This window comes from Peromyscus eremicus, chromosome 3, assembly GCF_949786415.1.
Source record: "Peromyscus eremicus chromosome 3, PerEre_H2_v1, whole genome shotgun sequence".
Lineage (NCBI taxonomy): Eukaryota > Metazoa > Chordata > Mammalia > Rodentia > Cricetidae > Peromyscus > Peromyscus eremicus.
Window position 1 is genome coordinate 81263076 of NC_081418.1, and position 17744 is coordinate 81280819.

Here is a 17744-nt window from a genome sequence, read left to right on the forward strand (position 1 = left end):
AGTGTACAGAGCCACTCCCATGGTGCTCCCACTTGGGGGAAAATTCTCTTACCCAGGTGATGGATCAGGGAGTCTTTGCCTCAACAGCTTCTTCTTCTGATCAACCATGGTTCTTCCTTGCTGTGTCAAGTTCATGGTGCTGAGTGATTTTGTGACTGGTTGACTAAATATTAAGCTAGTACTAAGAAATTGAGCCTAAGATTTCTGCACTATTCATTAAGCAAAAGTGTAGGAAGATACACAAATCTCAAGACTACTGATTATTATACAGTAGATATGTTAGAGTTTCTTAAGAAGTTGTTGGAGTTTCTTATAAGGTCACTATGCTCACTTCTGTACCATGAACGCACATTTTCTCAGGAAGGTATAACCCAGAAACAAAATTATATATTACTTAATCTGCTCTAGGGGCCATTGGTAAAGGGAAGTTGAATGTTTCTGGACTTCCCTTCATATTTGCATACATTATTAATGGAGGTGTGGTAGGAATTCAGTTTCTAAATGCTCTGCAAAATAATGATTTGTGGGTTGAGGGGGATTGTCAACCTCCTTTTATTATCTACTGAAATTGTCCTGAATAAAGCTTCCCCTAGATACTGGGGCTATTATGAGAGAATGCAGAATTATCTTCCAAGTGTAAATGACCAAACAGAGACAGAGATGCAGCTAGTAGATGTCAGCAGAAAAAGAGGGAAATGAAGATAATCCAGCCAAAAGAGGCTGTGTGATAGTTCTGAATGGGAAGGTGCCATGTATTTTGAAGAACCTGCTTTATAACTAGGCATCTGTTCACACCCATCACTCAAGTCCAGATCCCTGGAAAGTCAGCAAGGTTAGGCATAGGCTGCCACACTGTCTGGCCTTTCACAGTAATGTTTCTAAGAAATCCCAAAATTCTAAGCGTCAGGACAGGAGTACTAAATACTGAACTGACTCTACTTCTCCTGCTGATAATTAATGGATGGCCAAACCAAACACATGAATGTGAAATGCATAATGCACAAATGTTGGTGTATGAAAATGCACAAAGATTTCTGCATCTTAGGTTGCTTGTGGACTGAGACACACATGTAGACAGTGAGACTGATGCCTGAATCAGGATGATGTCTCCAGTTTCTGTTAAAGAGTAGAAGGTGTAAATATCATTTGTAATACACAGAAGAACCATGTATTGAGTAGCAGTGTTTTCTGTTACAGTGTTCATGTCTGTCATTACTGGTAAATCCTTTATGCTGAGGAACTGTGGGACAGTAAGAAAAGGCAGAAAATAGGCCAAATATGGAGGACCCCAAACTAAGAAAAAGGTACTGCTCATGCAGTCTGTGGGTACGAAAGTACCTCGATCTTCAGATGGAGTCAGAAATCCAAGTGACACATGTAGTTATGATCAAGGTTTTATGTGTACCCATGTGTATTCCTTATTTTGTACTTTAGTAAACATAGTTAAGGCTCTTAAGTCTTTTTTTAATTCCTATAAAAATGATCCAGATAAAAAATTATCTTTTAATTTATGTAATGACTACAGCAAATGAACACAACCTTCTGAAGATAGGTACATACTAGTTTTTAACTAATAGGAATTATTTCAGTGAGTTAAAGATTTAATAGTTCCTTCTCTGTTGTATATTTCCTGACAGCAGGATATTATTCTATACTACCCACAATATATCTTTGAAATATATAATTCAAAATTGATCTTATGTATAGTAGAAATTTTCAAATAACCTCTAAAGTATTATTTATAATTTTTAAGAAGTAAAACATTCTCTGGAGGCATATGTGTGGTCTGACCTTGGGCATCTGGGGACACAGGACTTGTGGTCAGTTACTGAGATATGCAAGTCTTGCAGCTGTGGCCATCCTAACTGGTTCCCAGTGATTTGCATGCACTCACTGCACAGCCTTGAGGACTTCTTCATATACCAGACACACCCTGTACAGTTGTCATTGCAGTCAGGACTCAGCATGGACATGAGGGCCCTTGCTCGGCTCCTTGGGATCCTGTTATTTTGGTTACCAGGTAAAAATAGACTAAAATGGGAATTTCACTGTTACACTGTGATTATTGTTGACTGAAATTTGGGGGAGGTCCTTTCTTATTATGCTTAACTATGTGGGAATTTATTATGTCTCCACTCCTAGGTGCCAGATGTGACATCCAGATGACCCAGTCTCCATCCTCCCTGTCTGCATCTCTAGGAGACAGAGTCACTATCACTTGCCAGGCCAGTCAGAACGTTGGCTATAGTTTAAACTGGTACCAACAGAAACCAGGGAAAGCTCCTAAGCGCCTGATTTATGGTGCAGATAGCTTGGCAGATGGGGTCCCATCTAGGTTCAGTGGCAGTGGGTCTGGGACAGATTTTTCTCTCACCATCAGCAGCGTGGAGTCTGAAGACTTTGCAACTTATTATTGTCTGCAACATTATAGTACCCCTCCCACAGTGATACAAGTCATAACATAAACCTCATGGAAGCAGAAGTGAGAGGCTGAACTGCCCCATCTGCTCCTCCTCGTGCGTCACTCACTGAAACTCTTTCTCAGATGTCACAGGATTTTACAAAGCCATTGGAGAGTCGTTTGTTTTTGTACAACTAAAGTTTTGTAGTTTGTTGAACTAAAGAGAGGCTAAATGGCCCTCTCTGTACCATCCCTGTCTTTCTTCCTCTTCATCTCCAGCAGTTAAGAGTATCAATACATTTTCTGTCTTAAGAGAGGATAAAGTTATTCCCTGTGAGGGGTCTGAGTTGTATCACCAGGTGGGATTCATACCTAACAGTGGAAACTACTTTGACCATTCCAACACAGGTTCTTTTAAAACAGAAGATAAGCTTCTAATCTACAGAATTAAAAGGGGAGAGAAACATTACTGAGAGAAGTTGACAGTAGAGAGGATTCCAGGCTTTCTCACAGAAGTGAGAACACATGTGACAGAGAAAGTGAAGACTGTCTAACCCTGATCCTCTGTTGTGTCTCGAAATCCTACTAGTGGGGTATTGATGCTCTCAGCTGTCTGCAGCACTCCAGTAGATTTCTAGTAGTTCCTATGCCCACTGGTCTGCTTTCAACTATCAAACAATATTGAATAACAGTCATGATTTTAATGCTACTATATGAAGTAGAATATAGATTTGTTTATTTGAAATCATGTAGAGTAAATGGTTATCTTAAACATGCTACTGAATGTGGTATTAATGAAGAATTGATATTCTATAGCACAGTTTTAAAACAGGAGAAAACACTGGAACAAAAGAAATCTATACTCCATTTTGTTGTTTGCTTATTTTATTTATTTATTTATTTATTTATTTATTTATTTATTTATTTTTATTTTTTTTTTGTGTGTGTGTGTGTGTGTGTTTAGCTCAGTAGATAAGAGCACTGCCTTTCTGGCAGAGGTGCTGAGTTCAATTACTAGCAACCACATGGTGGCGCACAACCATCTATAGTGGGGTCTGATGCCATCTTCTGGCATAAAGTACCTACAGATAAAGCACTTATTTATAACATAAATAAATCTTTAAAAAAGATTTTATGTGTGACTAAGTTCTCTTTCCTGTCTCTTTATGATGCCCCATTCATGTATCTGTCTACCTGTGCCTCTATAGTACACACAGACTCAATTCCTGTAGGTTAATACTAAAGAGAAATATCAAGTAAGAACACGTGATACCACTTTTCTAGGCTAATATTTTTTTTGGTTTGTTTGTTTTTCAAGACAGGGTTTCTTTTTGTTGCTCTGGCTGTCCTGAAATTCTGTAGACTAGGTTGGCCTCAAAATCACACAGATCTGCCTGCCTCTCTCTCTCTTGTGCTGTGATTAATGTGACTAAAAGTGTGTGCTACCGATCAGCTGGCTTCTGATTTTCTTAGTTACTAAGTTGCGTTACTTTCTATATAAATTCTTGATGAGTTAATCAAGTTTAGAGTCTCTTTCAGGAACATTAGCTTCATTACTTTGACATCATGTGCAAATTGGGGAAATATACATTTGAAAATAGTTAATAGAGTTGGAGAGAATAGCCAGTTTTAAGAAGCACCTGATGTTCTTGAAAAAATCCTATGTTTGATACTCAGCATTCAAATGGTGACCCACAACTACCTTTAACTTCAATTCCTAGGTATCATTCACCCTCTTCTGGCTTCTGAGGGCATGTGCACATTGGGCTTACAAACAAACATGCAGCCATAGAACACTCATTCATATAAAGATATATTTTTTTAAAAAAAGTGTTCGACATTCTGAACACAGATATATTCATTTTTCAATTGTATGACCATAACAGCAATAGAATCATTGTATGAGTTTTTACTTCTTTCCATGTTTCCATCTAAGTGAATATTTGCTATCTCAATACCTTTGCCATTTTCACAGCTAGAGAGATGTGGTAAACATCTTGTTAGCAAAGAAAAAATTGTAAATCTCAAGAAAACACAGCTATTTTTAAAGCTAGTAACCCTCCGACTCTGGGACTTCCAGTACCTAACACATGACTAGATACATAGACAGACAGACAGACAGATAGATAGATAGATAGATAGATAGATAGATAGATAGATAGATAGATAGATAGTTAATCTTTATGTGGTGGTTTGAAAGTAAATGGCCATTAAAGGAATTGACACTATTAGGTGATATTTTTAAGTGGGTGTGTCCTTGTTGGAGGAAGTGTGTCACTGTAGAAGCAGGCTTTGAGGTCTCTTCTGCTCAAGTTTCCCTCAGTGTGCCACTGAGACCAGTTCTTGTTGCCTATGAGATAAGATGTAGGACACTTGACGACTTCTACAGCACCATGTCTGCATACATGCCACCATGTCACACCATGATGATTATGGACTAGACCTCTGAAAAGGAAAGTCACCTCAAGTAAATTTTTTCCTTTATAAGATTTTCAGTGGTCATGTTGTCTCTTCTCAGCAATATAACCCCAATTAAGACACTATCTTTCTGTTTATCCAATTATGCATCTGTAAAGCACAGCAGACCATTAATCCATGGAAAACAGCTAAAGATTTCATATTTTGTTTTGCTATATGTTGTTACCTTATTGAATTTTAAATCACTTAAATATCCTTTTATGAATCCTTAAATTCATTAAGGAGATTAATAGGACTTTTGAGGGAAGGTAAATGTTTAGAGGTTTCTTACTTATGAGATGATTAAAAGCAAAGGCCAGTTCAATTTATCATATCAGTGGTTTAGAAAAAGCTGTATTTTATGAAACTTTGTGTGAGAGAATTGCATTTACTCTGATATATGACAAAATGATAAGGGGACTGTTTCAGGAAATCATTCTCTGTAGTCACCAGATGGAGTATAGTCACTTTTCAGCAACACAAGCCATGGAGTAAGTAAAATGGAAACGGGTTGAATGAAAAACTGAGTGAAATGTGTGTAGGACAGGGGAACAATGTTATATCTCCCTTTTTGAAGGAAAAACATGAAAGAACATAAAGAAGAAAATACTTCAGAAAGCTCAAGATTGAAAGGTCTGGGGGAATTTATTAATTAAAACAAAATACTTAGAGCAATGAGAAAGACTTGTACATGGTAGAATAATCCCCACAACACAAAGTGTACCACTCTCAGTTTTAGCAAATATTTCATGAAGGAATATATGTTACACATTTCATGTCTAGTTTAGATAGTTTCATGCATTTTAATTCTTCTCTAATAGGTTAAACTCTCTGTACTATAAAAACAATTTATAAAAAGTGAATAAGTAAATAATCAGTCAGTAATGATAGAATAGATCCTCTGGCCCAGCTCTTGTAGGACTAGAGTTTGTACTAGTGTCTCAAGTAATGACTGACATTTGCCAAATGCATTTTAGGATTTCCATGAGTCCATCTTGGTTGAAAAAATTTTCTCTCTCTATCACAACATCATATATTAAAATATTACCCTTCTTATTTGAGAGAGATATTTTAGCATTTTTAAACATTGATCACTTTCTCCTGGATGTATAACAGTCTAGGCTTTACCTATTATCATGTCATTCCAATGATCAATAACTTAGCTAACACAATGGCATGGGATTTTATGGGTAATATAGTGGTATTTAGAGTCTGCTTATGGCTTTCAATTTACATTTTTAAGTGATAATATATTTGTTGCATGGACAAAAATTAAAAACCCAAAATATAAAGATCTAACTCAAAAAAGTAAAGGAAATTATATATTTCTCATAATTGATACATAACTGCACTTACCTCAATTTCAAATTCCAGTGGTGACAATGTGATGACACAGACTCCAATTTTCCTGATGTCACCCTCTGAGAGCCAGTCTCCATCTCCTGCAGGGCTTGTCAGAGTCACCTAAACAGTAATAGAGACACCTATATGACATGGCACTTGCAGAGCCCAGGCCAATCTCCACAGCTCCTCATATAAGAGAATTCCAAGTGTGCCCCACGAGGTCCCAGATTCATGCAGTGGCAGTCGATCAGAACTTTATTTTACATAGAAAATCAGCAGGATGGTGCCTGAGTATATTGGAGTTTATTTTTGTTTTCTAGGTAAACGTGATCTTTCCATAGTGACACGGACACTAACAAATTTTTTTTTTTTTCTTGAAATGGCCCAACAGACAAATGTGGACTTCGTTGGATGAGGAGCACAACATGATCTTCATCTGTGTGAGATGTTGGAGAATTTAGCATAAGCACATAAGCTCAGCCAAGTGAATTGCCACAGCCCTTGTAGAACAGGATGATGACATGTGAGGGGGCCTCTCAGCAAATAGGACCAGCTTAGGTAAATGTGAATCAAAGTGAGTCCCAATTCAATATGTTTCCCTTGTTCAAAGCTGCTCAGGATCATGGACAAGAAACTGAGAAACATGTTTTGGTTAAATTCCTTCCTTTACTGTTACATATTAGTCTTTTTTTGTCTACTTCTAGTTTTTTAAATCCCATTATGACAAATATACAAGTATATATCTACCTCACATTTGTTTTCTATTAACATAAAACATATTCCTCTTACCCAGGCTTTCATATTATATGTATTTTTTGTTTACTCCATGGCTATAACCCTAAGCTGCAGGATGGAAATTATGAGTGGTCTCTATATATGCGTATTACATTTCTATAATTAGTGAAGCTAAGATTGTCACTTGGAAATTTAATATTTTAATTTTTTTATTTATGTGTATAACCTGATTTGTTTAAACTGCATTAGACAAAGATTTCCTCCAGCTCTCTCCTCTTCATCCAAGGTAACATAGAAGCACAACCATATTTGAAAGAATACAATCATTTAAAACTATTTAGTCAACAATGTCCCATTCCTTTAGTTTATAAACACAAGCTCTGTCCTGGTGTTAATTAAAGGACATGGAATCTCTCCCAAAACAGGTGTATTAACAGTTTATGTATCTCAGTGTTCAAATCATCAGAAAGAAAACTTAAAAGTTTTATTGATTCCTGAAAACAGATCCTTTATTATACTTGGACTCCAAACCAATTCAAATTGCCCAATTCTCATATTAACATTATTCAGAGTAAGACTACATGGAAACTGTCCAAGTTTAGAGGTCTTTAAGGAGAGGGGAAATGTATCACACTATTCAGAACCAGGTATTCAGTAAGGTCCATGCAGTTGCTAACAGGTTGTTAGTTGCATTTTTGGTGTTTGCTATATTCCTGTAGCTCATTGAGGAAAGGATCACAGGCAGGCAAGAGCTTTAGATGAGTGGAGTCCATAGGAGGTATGCTGATCTTTGGGCTAGCATGTTCGGAAGCCACTGCATCCTTGAAACAAACACACCCTCAAGAGACTGAAATTGGTGTGTGTGTGTGTGTGTGTGTGTGTGTGTGTGTGTGTGTGTATGTGTATGTGTAACATGAAGGAGAGCTGCTGGCCTAGAGGGCAGGTTTCTGGTACTAGAAGTGCAATTCTATCTTTTTTAGAACCTAAGTGGTAGAAACAGCTCTCTTCTCTGTAGGAAGCAGCCACTGAGCCACCTGACACAAGGTTCCTTACATGAACTGTGCCACTTCTGGATTGGTTTGTTGGAAGTTTGCTTTGAGTTTTTAAGATGTTTCAAAAGTATAGCAACAATGCAATGTCCCTCACAATGCTTATGGTTAGTACACTGACATTTGTAGCCATCTCACTCTTCATTGTAACTTCTTGTTATTTATTGTCATTTAATATCATTCCAACTTTGTATCAACAGTATTAAAGTCCCATTGACAGACATTTATCCTGACACATTTTCTTCTCCAAATGTTTTATTTATTTTGTAATTGACCTGTTTATTGAAGATGTTAGGAGTATGCAGACATGTGTGCATTTTTGCTCATTTCTCTCTGGAAGGAGAACATAAGAAGATATTGTTAGTGCTCAGTTGTGTCATTCAGAGTCTTTTTATTGATGAGTAAATACCTGATCAAATGTTATAAACTAAAGCATCTGCCCTTCCTTTATTCAGGTAATTTCGGCTCACTCAATGAAGGTCCAGAATCAACAAAATCAAAACATATTAAAATCTCTAAAATAGTGATATAAGGCTCATTATTGAACACTTTGAGGCATGTTAATAAATAGTCCACCTGTTCTCCCTTCATCCCATTTTGATCTGGAAAATAAACATTAGCATTAACTTTAGATTTTTAAAAGTCTAGTATCATATGTAATCAATCAGTTTGAGTATCCAAAATAATTTTGAGCATTAAAAAACATACAAGGAAAACAACAACAACAACAACAAAAGAGGAGACCGGGTCTACCTTACTTTTAAACATACTGCAAGCCTGCACAACAGAAAGACATAGTAATGAAATATACTAGATAGGCTAGAAGTAGGCTTTCTATATTTGTTAATGAAGAGGTTAAAAACACACAAATTAATAAATGATCATTTTAAATTTAATTTTAAATCTTCATTATCATTTAATTTATGTATTCATGTGTGTGTGTGTGTATGTGTGTGTGTGTGTGTGTGTGTGTGTGTGTGTGTGCACTCACACCCCATGTGTGCAAGAACCAACAAGTTCCAGCAGAGGGCACTGGATTCCCTGCAGCTGGAGTAAAAGATAGTCATGAGCCACCAACTGTGGGTTCTAAAATTCCAAAAATATGGAACTTCTGGAATAGCAACATATATTTTAACCACTAAGCCATCTCTCCATCGCTTTGTATTCACTTAAAAATAAATTCATATTGACATTATTTTTTGTTGTGGACATCAGAGGACTTCTTGTTGGAGTCAGGTCTCTCCCTTCACTATGGTAAAGAGACCAAACTGAGCTGAGATCCTCATGGTTGGCTAAAGTCTTTTTACCTGCACCTTTATCCATGTAGAAATCCCTGGCATGCATATATATTTCATATATATCTACATCTATCTATCTATCTATCTATCTATCTATCTATCTATCTATCTATCTATCTATCATCCTTGTGCAGGAAAACAAAGCTTCCTGAAGTGTTTCAACTTTGTTTTTATTGTTTGTTTGTTTTGTTTTGTTTTGCTATGCTAGTATTTAACTAGATATATTTCTTAGGTATAAGTCCTTACTGTTATTTATATTTTTTAGTAATTTTCTTGTAAAGGCATACACACACACACACACACACACACACACACACACACACACACACACACAACTTCAGGTTTCCTTCCATCTTTCCTTTTCTTTTTTATGCATGTCCTTTCTGTACTGCCTCTGCAAGCATCTCAGACATCTTTTTCCATCTCCAGTTCAACTGGAAAATATTCAGAGGAAGGAATTTGCTCTTCTGACTCATCTCTTCATGGTAAGCATTGGACATCTCTTTCTCTTTCAGCTGTGCTACAATCAGTCAGAGAGTTCCCTAGAATGATTGGTTATTTGAAATGTCCAAACATCACCTGCCACAGATGAATCACAGTTAGTTCCAGCAAAGCTTCTGTACCTCAAAGATGCAGCCATTCTGTGTGATCTTCCACGTTCATTTTTTTTAACTAAAAATAGGAACTTTTTTGGAAGTGTGATCAAAACTATCATAAATTTGTCAATCAGGGACATGCTTAAGAGAAATAAATGGTCCAAGAAAAGGGGTCCTTGATACAATTTAGGGTTCCAAACTTAACTGAGACCCCTTACTGCATATATCACAGAAAAACTGGGGTAAATGAGTCAGGTGGTGGCAGCAGTTGAAAGGGACAGGGTTGCCTTCAACAGAACCAATCAGCTGAGCCTTGACAGCATGAAACATTTTAAACATGCATATATTTAATGTACATATTAGTTGTTTTCTTGTCACTATAACAAAAGACACTGATGAATGAAACTTAAAGAAGGAAAGACTTAAATCAGCATGTAAAAAGGAAGACATACTGTCTCTCATGTTTTAGACTTTAGGAAGGAAGAGAAGGGATTTCAGGGAGAAGGATGCAGAGATGGAGCATCTTTTAAGGCAAAGACTTTATTAAGAGTTGTTAACACCAACGACTGACCTCCCTACTTGATATTTCTCCCAGTAAATTTGACAAATACTCACCAAAAATATTTGGACTTACTATTTCCTTTGCTAAAATTCTATATAGCCTTCATGAACTGTGGACTCTTGGATGTGCTTGTCCACATATAGAATAGATGGGAGACTGAGTTTCTTCCATTGGGCAAGAAATCAAGTAAACCACATGATTCTACATGAAGACCACTAAGAAACACTACTCAGAAACAAAATCAGTAAAAAATTTTCTTTCTTATTCTAAATCATTGTCTAGAAGGATTTCTTAAGAAGTACTTGGATGTATTCATTACATGTAAGCACAATGAAAATGTGTGACAGAGTGTTATAATGTTCAAGTTTTTACATGAAATGTATATTCAGATTCTGTGTGATGAAATAATGTCCGCTGTTCCTCTTGCCTTGAAAAGGGCTGTAGCTCTCTATGTGGATGTTGTGCTAACCAAGTCTCCATTGTTGCTGGCTATCATCCTTGGAGAGCCAGCCTCTATTTCCTGCAGCATTGGTCAGATCCTGTTACTTATTAATGCAAACACCTATTTGAGTTGGTACCTGAAGAGACTAGGCAGGTCTCCACAGCTCCTGATCTATAAGTTTTCTACCTAATTTTCTGAGGTCCTAGACAGACATGATGGTAGTAAGGCAGGGACGAATTTCACACTCGAAATCAGCAGGGCAGAGCCTGAGGATTAGATGTTTTATTATTGCTTTCAAGGTACACATCTTCCTCTCTTGGTTTTACACTTTGAATGAAAACTTTTTTTGCTTGGAGGAGTCAGCTATCCTCACATGTTTATCTGGAGAGCATCTCAGCAGATTCTCCAGGATCCTATAAGAAGTAAATATTGAGTCATGCAGGATGACATTTCACAGCCGCTACGTTTTCCAGGTTGCCTTGCAATTACCTGTCAACAGATACACTGTTGGTATGCCATAAGCAGCAGCAAAGTACAGTGGTGCCAAGGGCAGTACAGAACAACCAGACATGAAGTAGGGATAGTAGACTGGTTAGTCTTCCTAACTGTCCTGAATTTGTGCACTTGCACAGATTAAAATCATCCATGAATATAGCCAACTAAATGAGGGTGTGGATGACTCATGGCAACCAAAACACATCATACAACTCACACACACACAAACACACACACACACACACACACACACACACACACACACACACACAACGTACACGTGGAAGTCAGAGAACAAATGCAGAGTAGTTCTTTCCTTCTATCACATGGATACCAGAGTTCAAACTCAGGATATCAGACTTAGAGATGGATGACTTTACTCATTAAGCTTATATTTTGGCCACATATCAAACACATATATCACATTTATAAGTTTTTTTATTATACTAACATTGTATTCTTGAAGATTGAGTATTCTGTTCAGTAATTTGTACACATGTAGCATGAAAACTTTTTTGATAAAACTTCCCTCCTAGCCGGGCGGTGGTGGCGCACGCCTTTAATCCCAGCACTTGGGAGGCAGAGCCAGGCGGATCTCTGTGAGTTCGAGGCCAGCCTGGGCTACCAAGTGAGTTCCAGGAAAGACTCAAAGCTACACAGAGAAACCCTGTCTCAAAAAAACCAAAAAAAACCCAAAAAACAAACAAACAAAAAAACTTCCCTCCTTCTTGAGGCAGAGAGATTAGCAGGTCCAGGGGTGGTGGGTGACACCAAAGAAATAGTTTCATCCAGTCACAACAGGGCTGATACACATATGAACTCACAAGGATGGTGATAGCACACACAACCTGCACAACTTCAAACTAGACAAAAATCCTAGAAGGAATAAGAGGAAGTGGACACAAAGTCCCAACCTTAACCAAGAAGCTCTTAGCAATTGATAACTGGTGGCAAAGGGAAAGACAGTTTTCTCTAATGTAGTGTCACAGTCTCCAATGTGATGTCACAATTGTATATTGTAAAAAAAATCATTCATTTTATACAATATATTAATTAGTTCTAAGACTTCCCTATGTTACCTTCATAAAGTTTTCTCAAAAAAATAAAAAAAATAACCACTTTCAAATCCACCTTTCCCACTTGCATATTCCCTTAACTTCCTCTGTTCTTCAGTTTAGAAGAGGCACAACACTGGATTTTCCTGTCCTCAAGCCACCAAAGAGGAAACTTCTGTCCATCTTGTTTTTCATATTACAGGATAAACTTTAGTAAATTTTCTCAAAAGCAAAAGCATAGAGTCAAAAATTTAGGACTGTATCAGTCACAGCATGATGAAATAGAATGTCTATTATGTGAATTCCAATGTTGGAACTGAATGCCACATTTGGACAGCATAGAAATATATGTTTTATTCAACATAATTTGAGTAAATAAAAGATAATAAAAATGGATCAATATCAAGGAAACAAAAGAGTTTGAAGATTTTGGTTGAAAGTGGTAAAGAAAACATGAAGTGCCCACTTGGGGGTCAGTTGTTCACACACTCAGTCTATGACTCACATTTGTTGCTAGAGCAGGTGAGTCAGTGACGCGTGGTGAACCAGATGTAAGATGAGGCTTATTTCCAGTGGAGAATCTCAGAGTTGCAGGTTATTTCCTGTTGCAACTACAAGCTTGGGGACGGCTGATGCATCACACAGGACTTTTACCTCTGACGTGACTGTGGTGGCCGTACCCTTCACTTTCAGTCTTCTGTCACTCACTGATTTCCTCAGAGGAACTTTCAGCCTGCAATCTCTACTTACAACATGTATCCTCTCCTCTATAAGTGCATTATATTTTATCTTTTATAATGTAATTTTACTATATTAATTGCTTAGACATGCTTAAATCTATAATTACCTACCATTGTGTTATTACTGAGTTCAATAGTCAATATGCTCATCTTTTCTATAGGTGCCATACTTAGGAACAATGGCATATAACAAAAGCCTTAGTAGGTAGAATGATTTATAATCTAGGCTTATATACATTTTGTTTGTGATATTTACACAATTATAAAATTATTTTGTGATAAATTACACAGAATTCATTGTTATTATCAATCAAGATATGACTGTATATGGGTATTGCTATAATTCATTGTGTGGTTTATTTCAAAATTTCTTTATATTCCTTTTGCCTATTCTGAATAATGCTGGTGTGAACAGGGGAGAGTGCAAACATTCATACGGCTTTCAGGTTTCAGTTCTCCTGAACTTGGAGTACCTTGCAGTGAAATTCGTCAGTGAAATGGAAGGCATATCTCTGGGTTCTTCATCAGGTCCCATGTTGTCTAGGGGCTGTACCTCATTTCCGTGCCAAGTAATAATACAATAATTTATGATTTCTCCACAGATAAATTATTTGCCATTTATTCTGTTATCAACTTAATAATTACTGTGAAGTAATATTTCATCATGGTATTGATTTTTATTTCCTTGTATATTGAGTATAAATCAGCTAACATATTAGAACAACAATGAAGCATTTTTTCTTTTACAGGTTGACAGGAGTGGCCTCCACCACAATCATGATCTGCTCATGTCTCACATTTGGTTTCAGTCTAGAGTAATGCAATTGTGTAGACCGAGTCTCTACTCTGTCTATGACTCCAGGGGACAGTGCTGCCATTGTCTTCAGGCCAGTCAAGGCACAAGCTGACACTGCTGACATTTGTACCAGCAGAATCTGGATCAGGCTCCAATGATCCACATACAAATTTCTGTACTGTCTTTCTCTGAAATCCTCTCATGGTCAGTGGTTAAGAAACCTCATCACATTTCATACTCACCATAAGCATCCTGCATTCTAAACACAGTGTACTTTACCACTGTCATGGAATCCTCAGTATTTCTCATAACATGCAATAACACTTGGAAATGCTAACTCTATCCACTACAAAGACAAACCAGAAAATGCCATGTAATTTTAATTCTTGTATATGCCTGAGTGGTCATTACCCAAGCTATATGGGTGAGTCTGGATCACCCCTGACACACACAGGTAGAATGTGACGCAAGTCACTGTTTCATACCTTAGTTGCAACTTTACCCATAGTGATTTTTCAAAGAAAATAGATACATTTTAGTGATAGAGCTATTTCTTCGTTCTTCAGCTTTATATATTGTGTCCTTTAGGAATCCATTAGCTAGAAGGAGTATAAATGGTCTCTGTGTTAGAATATATCATAGAGAAATCATATAGTTAGCACAGACGCATGAAGCATTTTGTTGTTGGTTTTGGTTTCATTGTGAATCCTGGCATTCTGGTCTTAGCAAGTTCTACGAGTGAGAAAACAGAATCCTCTGAAGAAAGTCTAGGGAGTAGGGCAGGAATTTAGGACTAAGGAAGCTGAAAATAAGAATATTCACCTGGGTGGTGGTGTTACATGGCTTTAATCCCAGTACTTAGGTAGTCAATGCAGGTGAATCATTGGGTTTGATGGGAACCTGGTCTACAGAGTAAGTTACAGGATGGCCAGGGCTACACAGAGAAATCTTGTCTCAAAAAACAAAAAACAAAAAACAAAAACAAAAAAAAACCCTTCAATTTCGAATAAGAGACTCTTGGTCAAAGACTGAGGAAGCAGATCATTAGTCAGTGACCATGGATTTAAGCGATGAAATGAAGTTAACAATTGGAAAGATCCTCTCCTTCTATTTATTGACTTTCATTCAAAGTGTGGTAGAATAAACTGCCCCTAAGACAGAGCATCTTTTATTGCTCACCAAGGTCTTAGAATGAATGTTTCCTCCCCCATCACTCTGAGATGTAAAACTCAATTTTGAAATCTTCACTTTTATCTCAGAATTTCCATATTGGGATCCCTCTCCTTTTAAAAGTTTTAAGAGAATGGCTTTCCTTCATGTTTTTGAGTACTTATACAATGATAATTCTCATGCTGCATCTGAGTTAATGGCATCTCCTACTGATGTCACCATATTGATTCATGAAAAGTTAAAATCAGTACTCAATTAATTTTGTTCTTTTTTCTTTATAGTGCATTTCATATAAAAGTAAATAAATGTGTTTAGGAAATGACACTGAATACTATTGGACACAGAGAGAAACTCACTGATTTTTCCCAACATAAAATTGTTTCAAGTGGAAAAAATAAATTTGAAGACACTGAAGTTGAGTATCTCGATTGTTCACTCAGATAGTGAGGAAGGATAGGGCAGAATGACAGTTGCAACCTCTTCAGTATGTTCCTGATCTGTCTTCATTTGCTTTGAAACATATTCTTTACACTCTTTCAATCGCACTTTTATTTATAAGATTAAGTAAACAGTTGTAATTAGTTGTCCTGATATTTGGTGGCTGCCCAAGGTCAATCCTCTCATGGCCCCTTAAAGACTGACTACTCCCTCCAAAGTCTACATGAATCTCACCACTGGGATTTTCCTTCCTCCTTTGTTGCATGAGAAACATTTATGCTGGGCAGTGGTGGCATATGCCTTTAATCCCAGCACTCAGGAGGCAGAGGCAGGTGAATCTCTATGAGTTCGAGGCCAGCCTGGGCTACAGAGTACGTTCCAGGACAGGCTCCAAAGCTAAACAAAGAAACCATGTCTCGAAAAACAACAAATAAATAAATAAATAAATGAAACAAAAAAATATTACTATTTAATATTTTGTATAGGAAAATTTTTACCTTATTCAAAACTATTCTGTTCCTTTTATAAAATTTTTTCATATTTTCTAGTTATAAAAGTAGATATTACATGAGTTGAATAAAATGCAGTAATTTTGGCATTAAGATGTGCAGTTAGAGTCTAAATTGGAGGTGTCCACCAGGTCTTTCCCTTCAGAGATTGGGGACCCTGTGGAAGAGGGGAAAGAAAGACTGTAGAGTCAGAGGGGATGGAGGACAGTAAGAGAATATGGCCCACTGAATTAACTAGGCAGGACTAACATTGGTTCACAGAGACTGAAGCAGCAAGCACTAGAACTTCAATGGGTTTGCACCAGGTCCTCTGCATTTGTGTTATGGCTGTTAGCTTGGTGTTTTTGTGGGACTCTTAACAGTGGGAGAGAGTGTATCAGTGTATCTCTGACCCTTTTGCCTGCTCTTGAGACTCTTTTCCTCCTACTGTATTGCCTTGTCTAGCCTCACTATGAGGACTTTTGCCTTGTCTTATTGTATCTTTTTCCTCTTGTTTGGATGTCATGTCTTGGAGGTCTGCTCTTTTCTGAAAAGGAAACAGAGAAGGAGTGGGTCTTACAGATAAGAGAAGTTGGGGGATTCTAGACAGAGTTGAGGTAGGGGTAACTGTGTTTGGGATGCATTTATGAGAGAAGAATCTCTTGTAAATTAAAAAAATGTATGTTTTCTAGCCTTGGTAATATGTATGTGCATGGAGGAGTGGTGGTGATACGATATGACCTGTAGATGTAATTCTAAAGGGTCCTATTAAATAAGAAACAGAGCCAAATAAAGAGTTAAAAGGCCAGAGATCAGAGCAGTAGCAAAGAGCTAAGACCACCTTATCTTAATACTTGCTGCTGTCCTTCCCCTGAGAAAGAGACTTTTTTCTTGTGTCCTGTCTTTCCATTTTGTCTTGTTTGTCATTAGTTGATTCGTTGATACTTTGTTGTCCAGTGGCTAACTTTTGCCACAAAGTAAGTTAAAACTCCATATGCAGTTTCTTCAATGCCCATATCTTCTCTGAAATAGATTGGTGCTGCCAGGAGCCAATATGTCTCATAGTCATAAAAAAGAAAAAATTTCTAAGTTATTAAAACATTTTAAATGCCATATTCTGTAGATCTCTGATGGGCTTGAAGATGATCTGTCTATCTAAAATATATCTGCTTGACCTTGTAAACATACCTAAAATGACTACCAGTTTGAGTGTAATGTCTAAACTACTAACTTTCATTTCTTCATATCCTAATAGTTGTTAATAATAACATTCAAGGATTAGCAAATTGCATTACATTGATAAATGAATGGTATAAGTACAATTATCTTGAACAAGATTCAAAATATATGTATAGCATTTTCTAACAATATCAATCTCAATACATATAATTTGTATACAATATGCAAAAATCCAATCCAATGCAAAGTATTTGAAACTACTAATAGTTTTTAAAAATAGATTCAATAATCTTTTTATCTATATCATATATGTATCTTCTCTTTACTTTTACAAGTAGACTCAATAATCTACCCTCTATTTTATCATTTCTATGTATCTTTTTTTTTAAACAAGAACCTTAAATCTAATCTCCTTTGCTTAGCCCTTTTCCTAACCCTTAACAACAACTTGTAACCAACCCTCCTAAACAATGAAAATTATCCCAGACCCCAAACCCAC

At 36.8% G+C, this 17744-nt stretch overlaps 1 gene segment (V, D, J or C); it reads left to right on the plus strand.

Annotated features, from left to right (window-relative positions):
- Positions 1 to 1965: 1965 nt before the first annotated feature.
- On the plus strand, positions 1966 to 2465 carry LOC131906337 (immunoglobulin kappa variable 1-39-like). The segment is given in 2 exon segments: positions 1966 to 2020; positions 2143 to 2465. Coding segments are annotated over 2 exon segments (378 nt in total).
- Positions 2466 to 17744: the final 15279 nt, after the last annotated feature.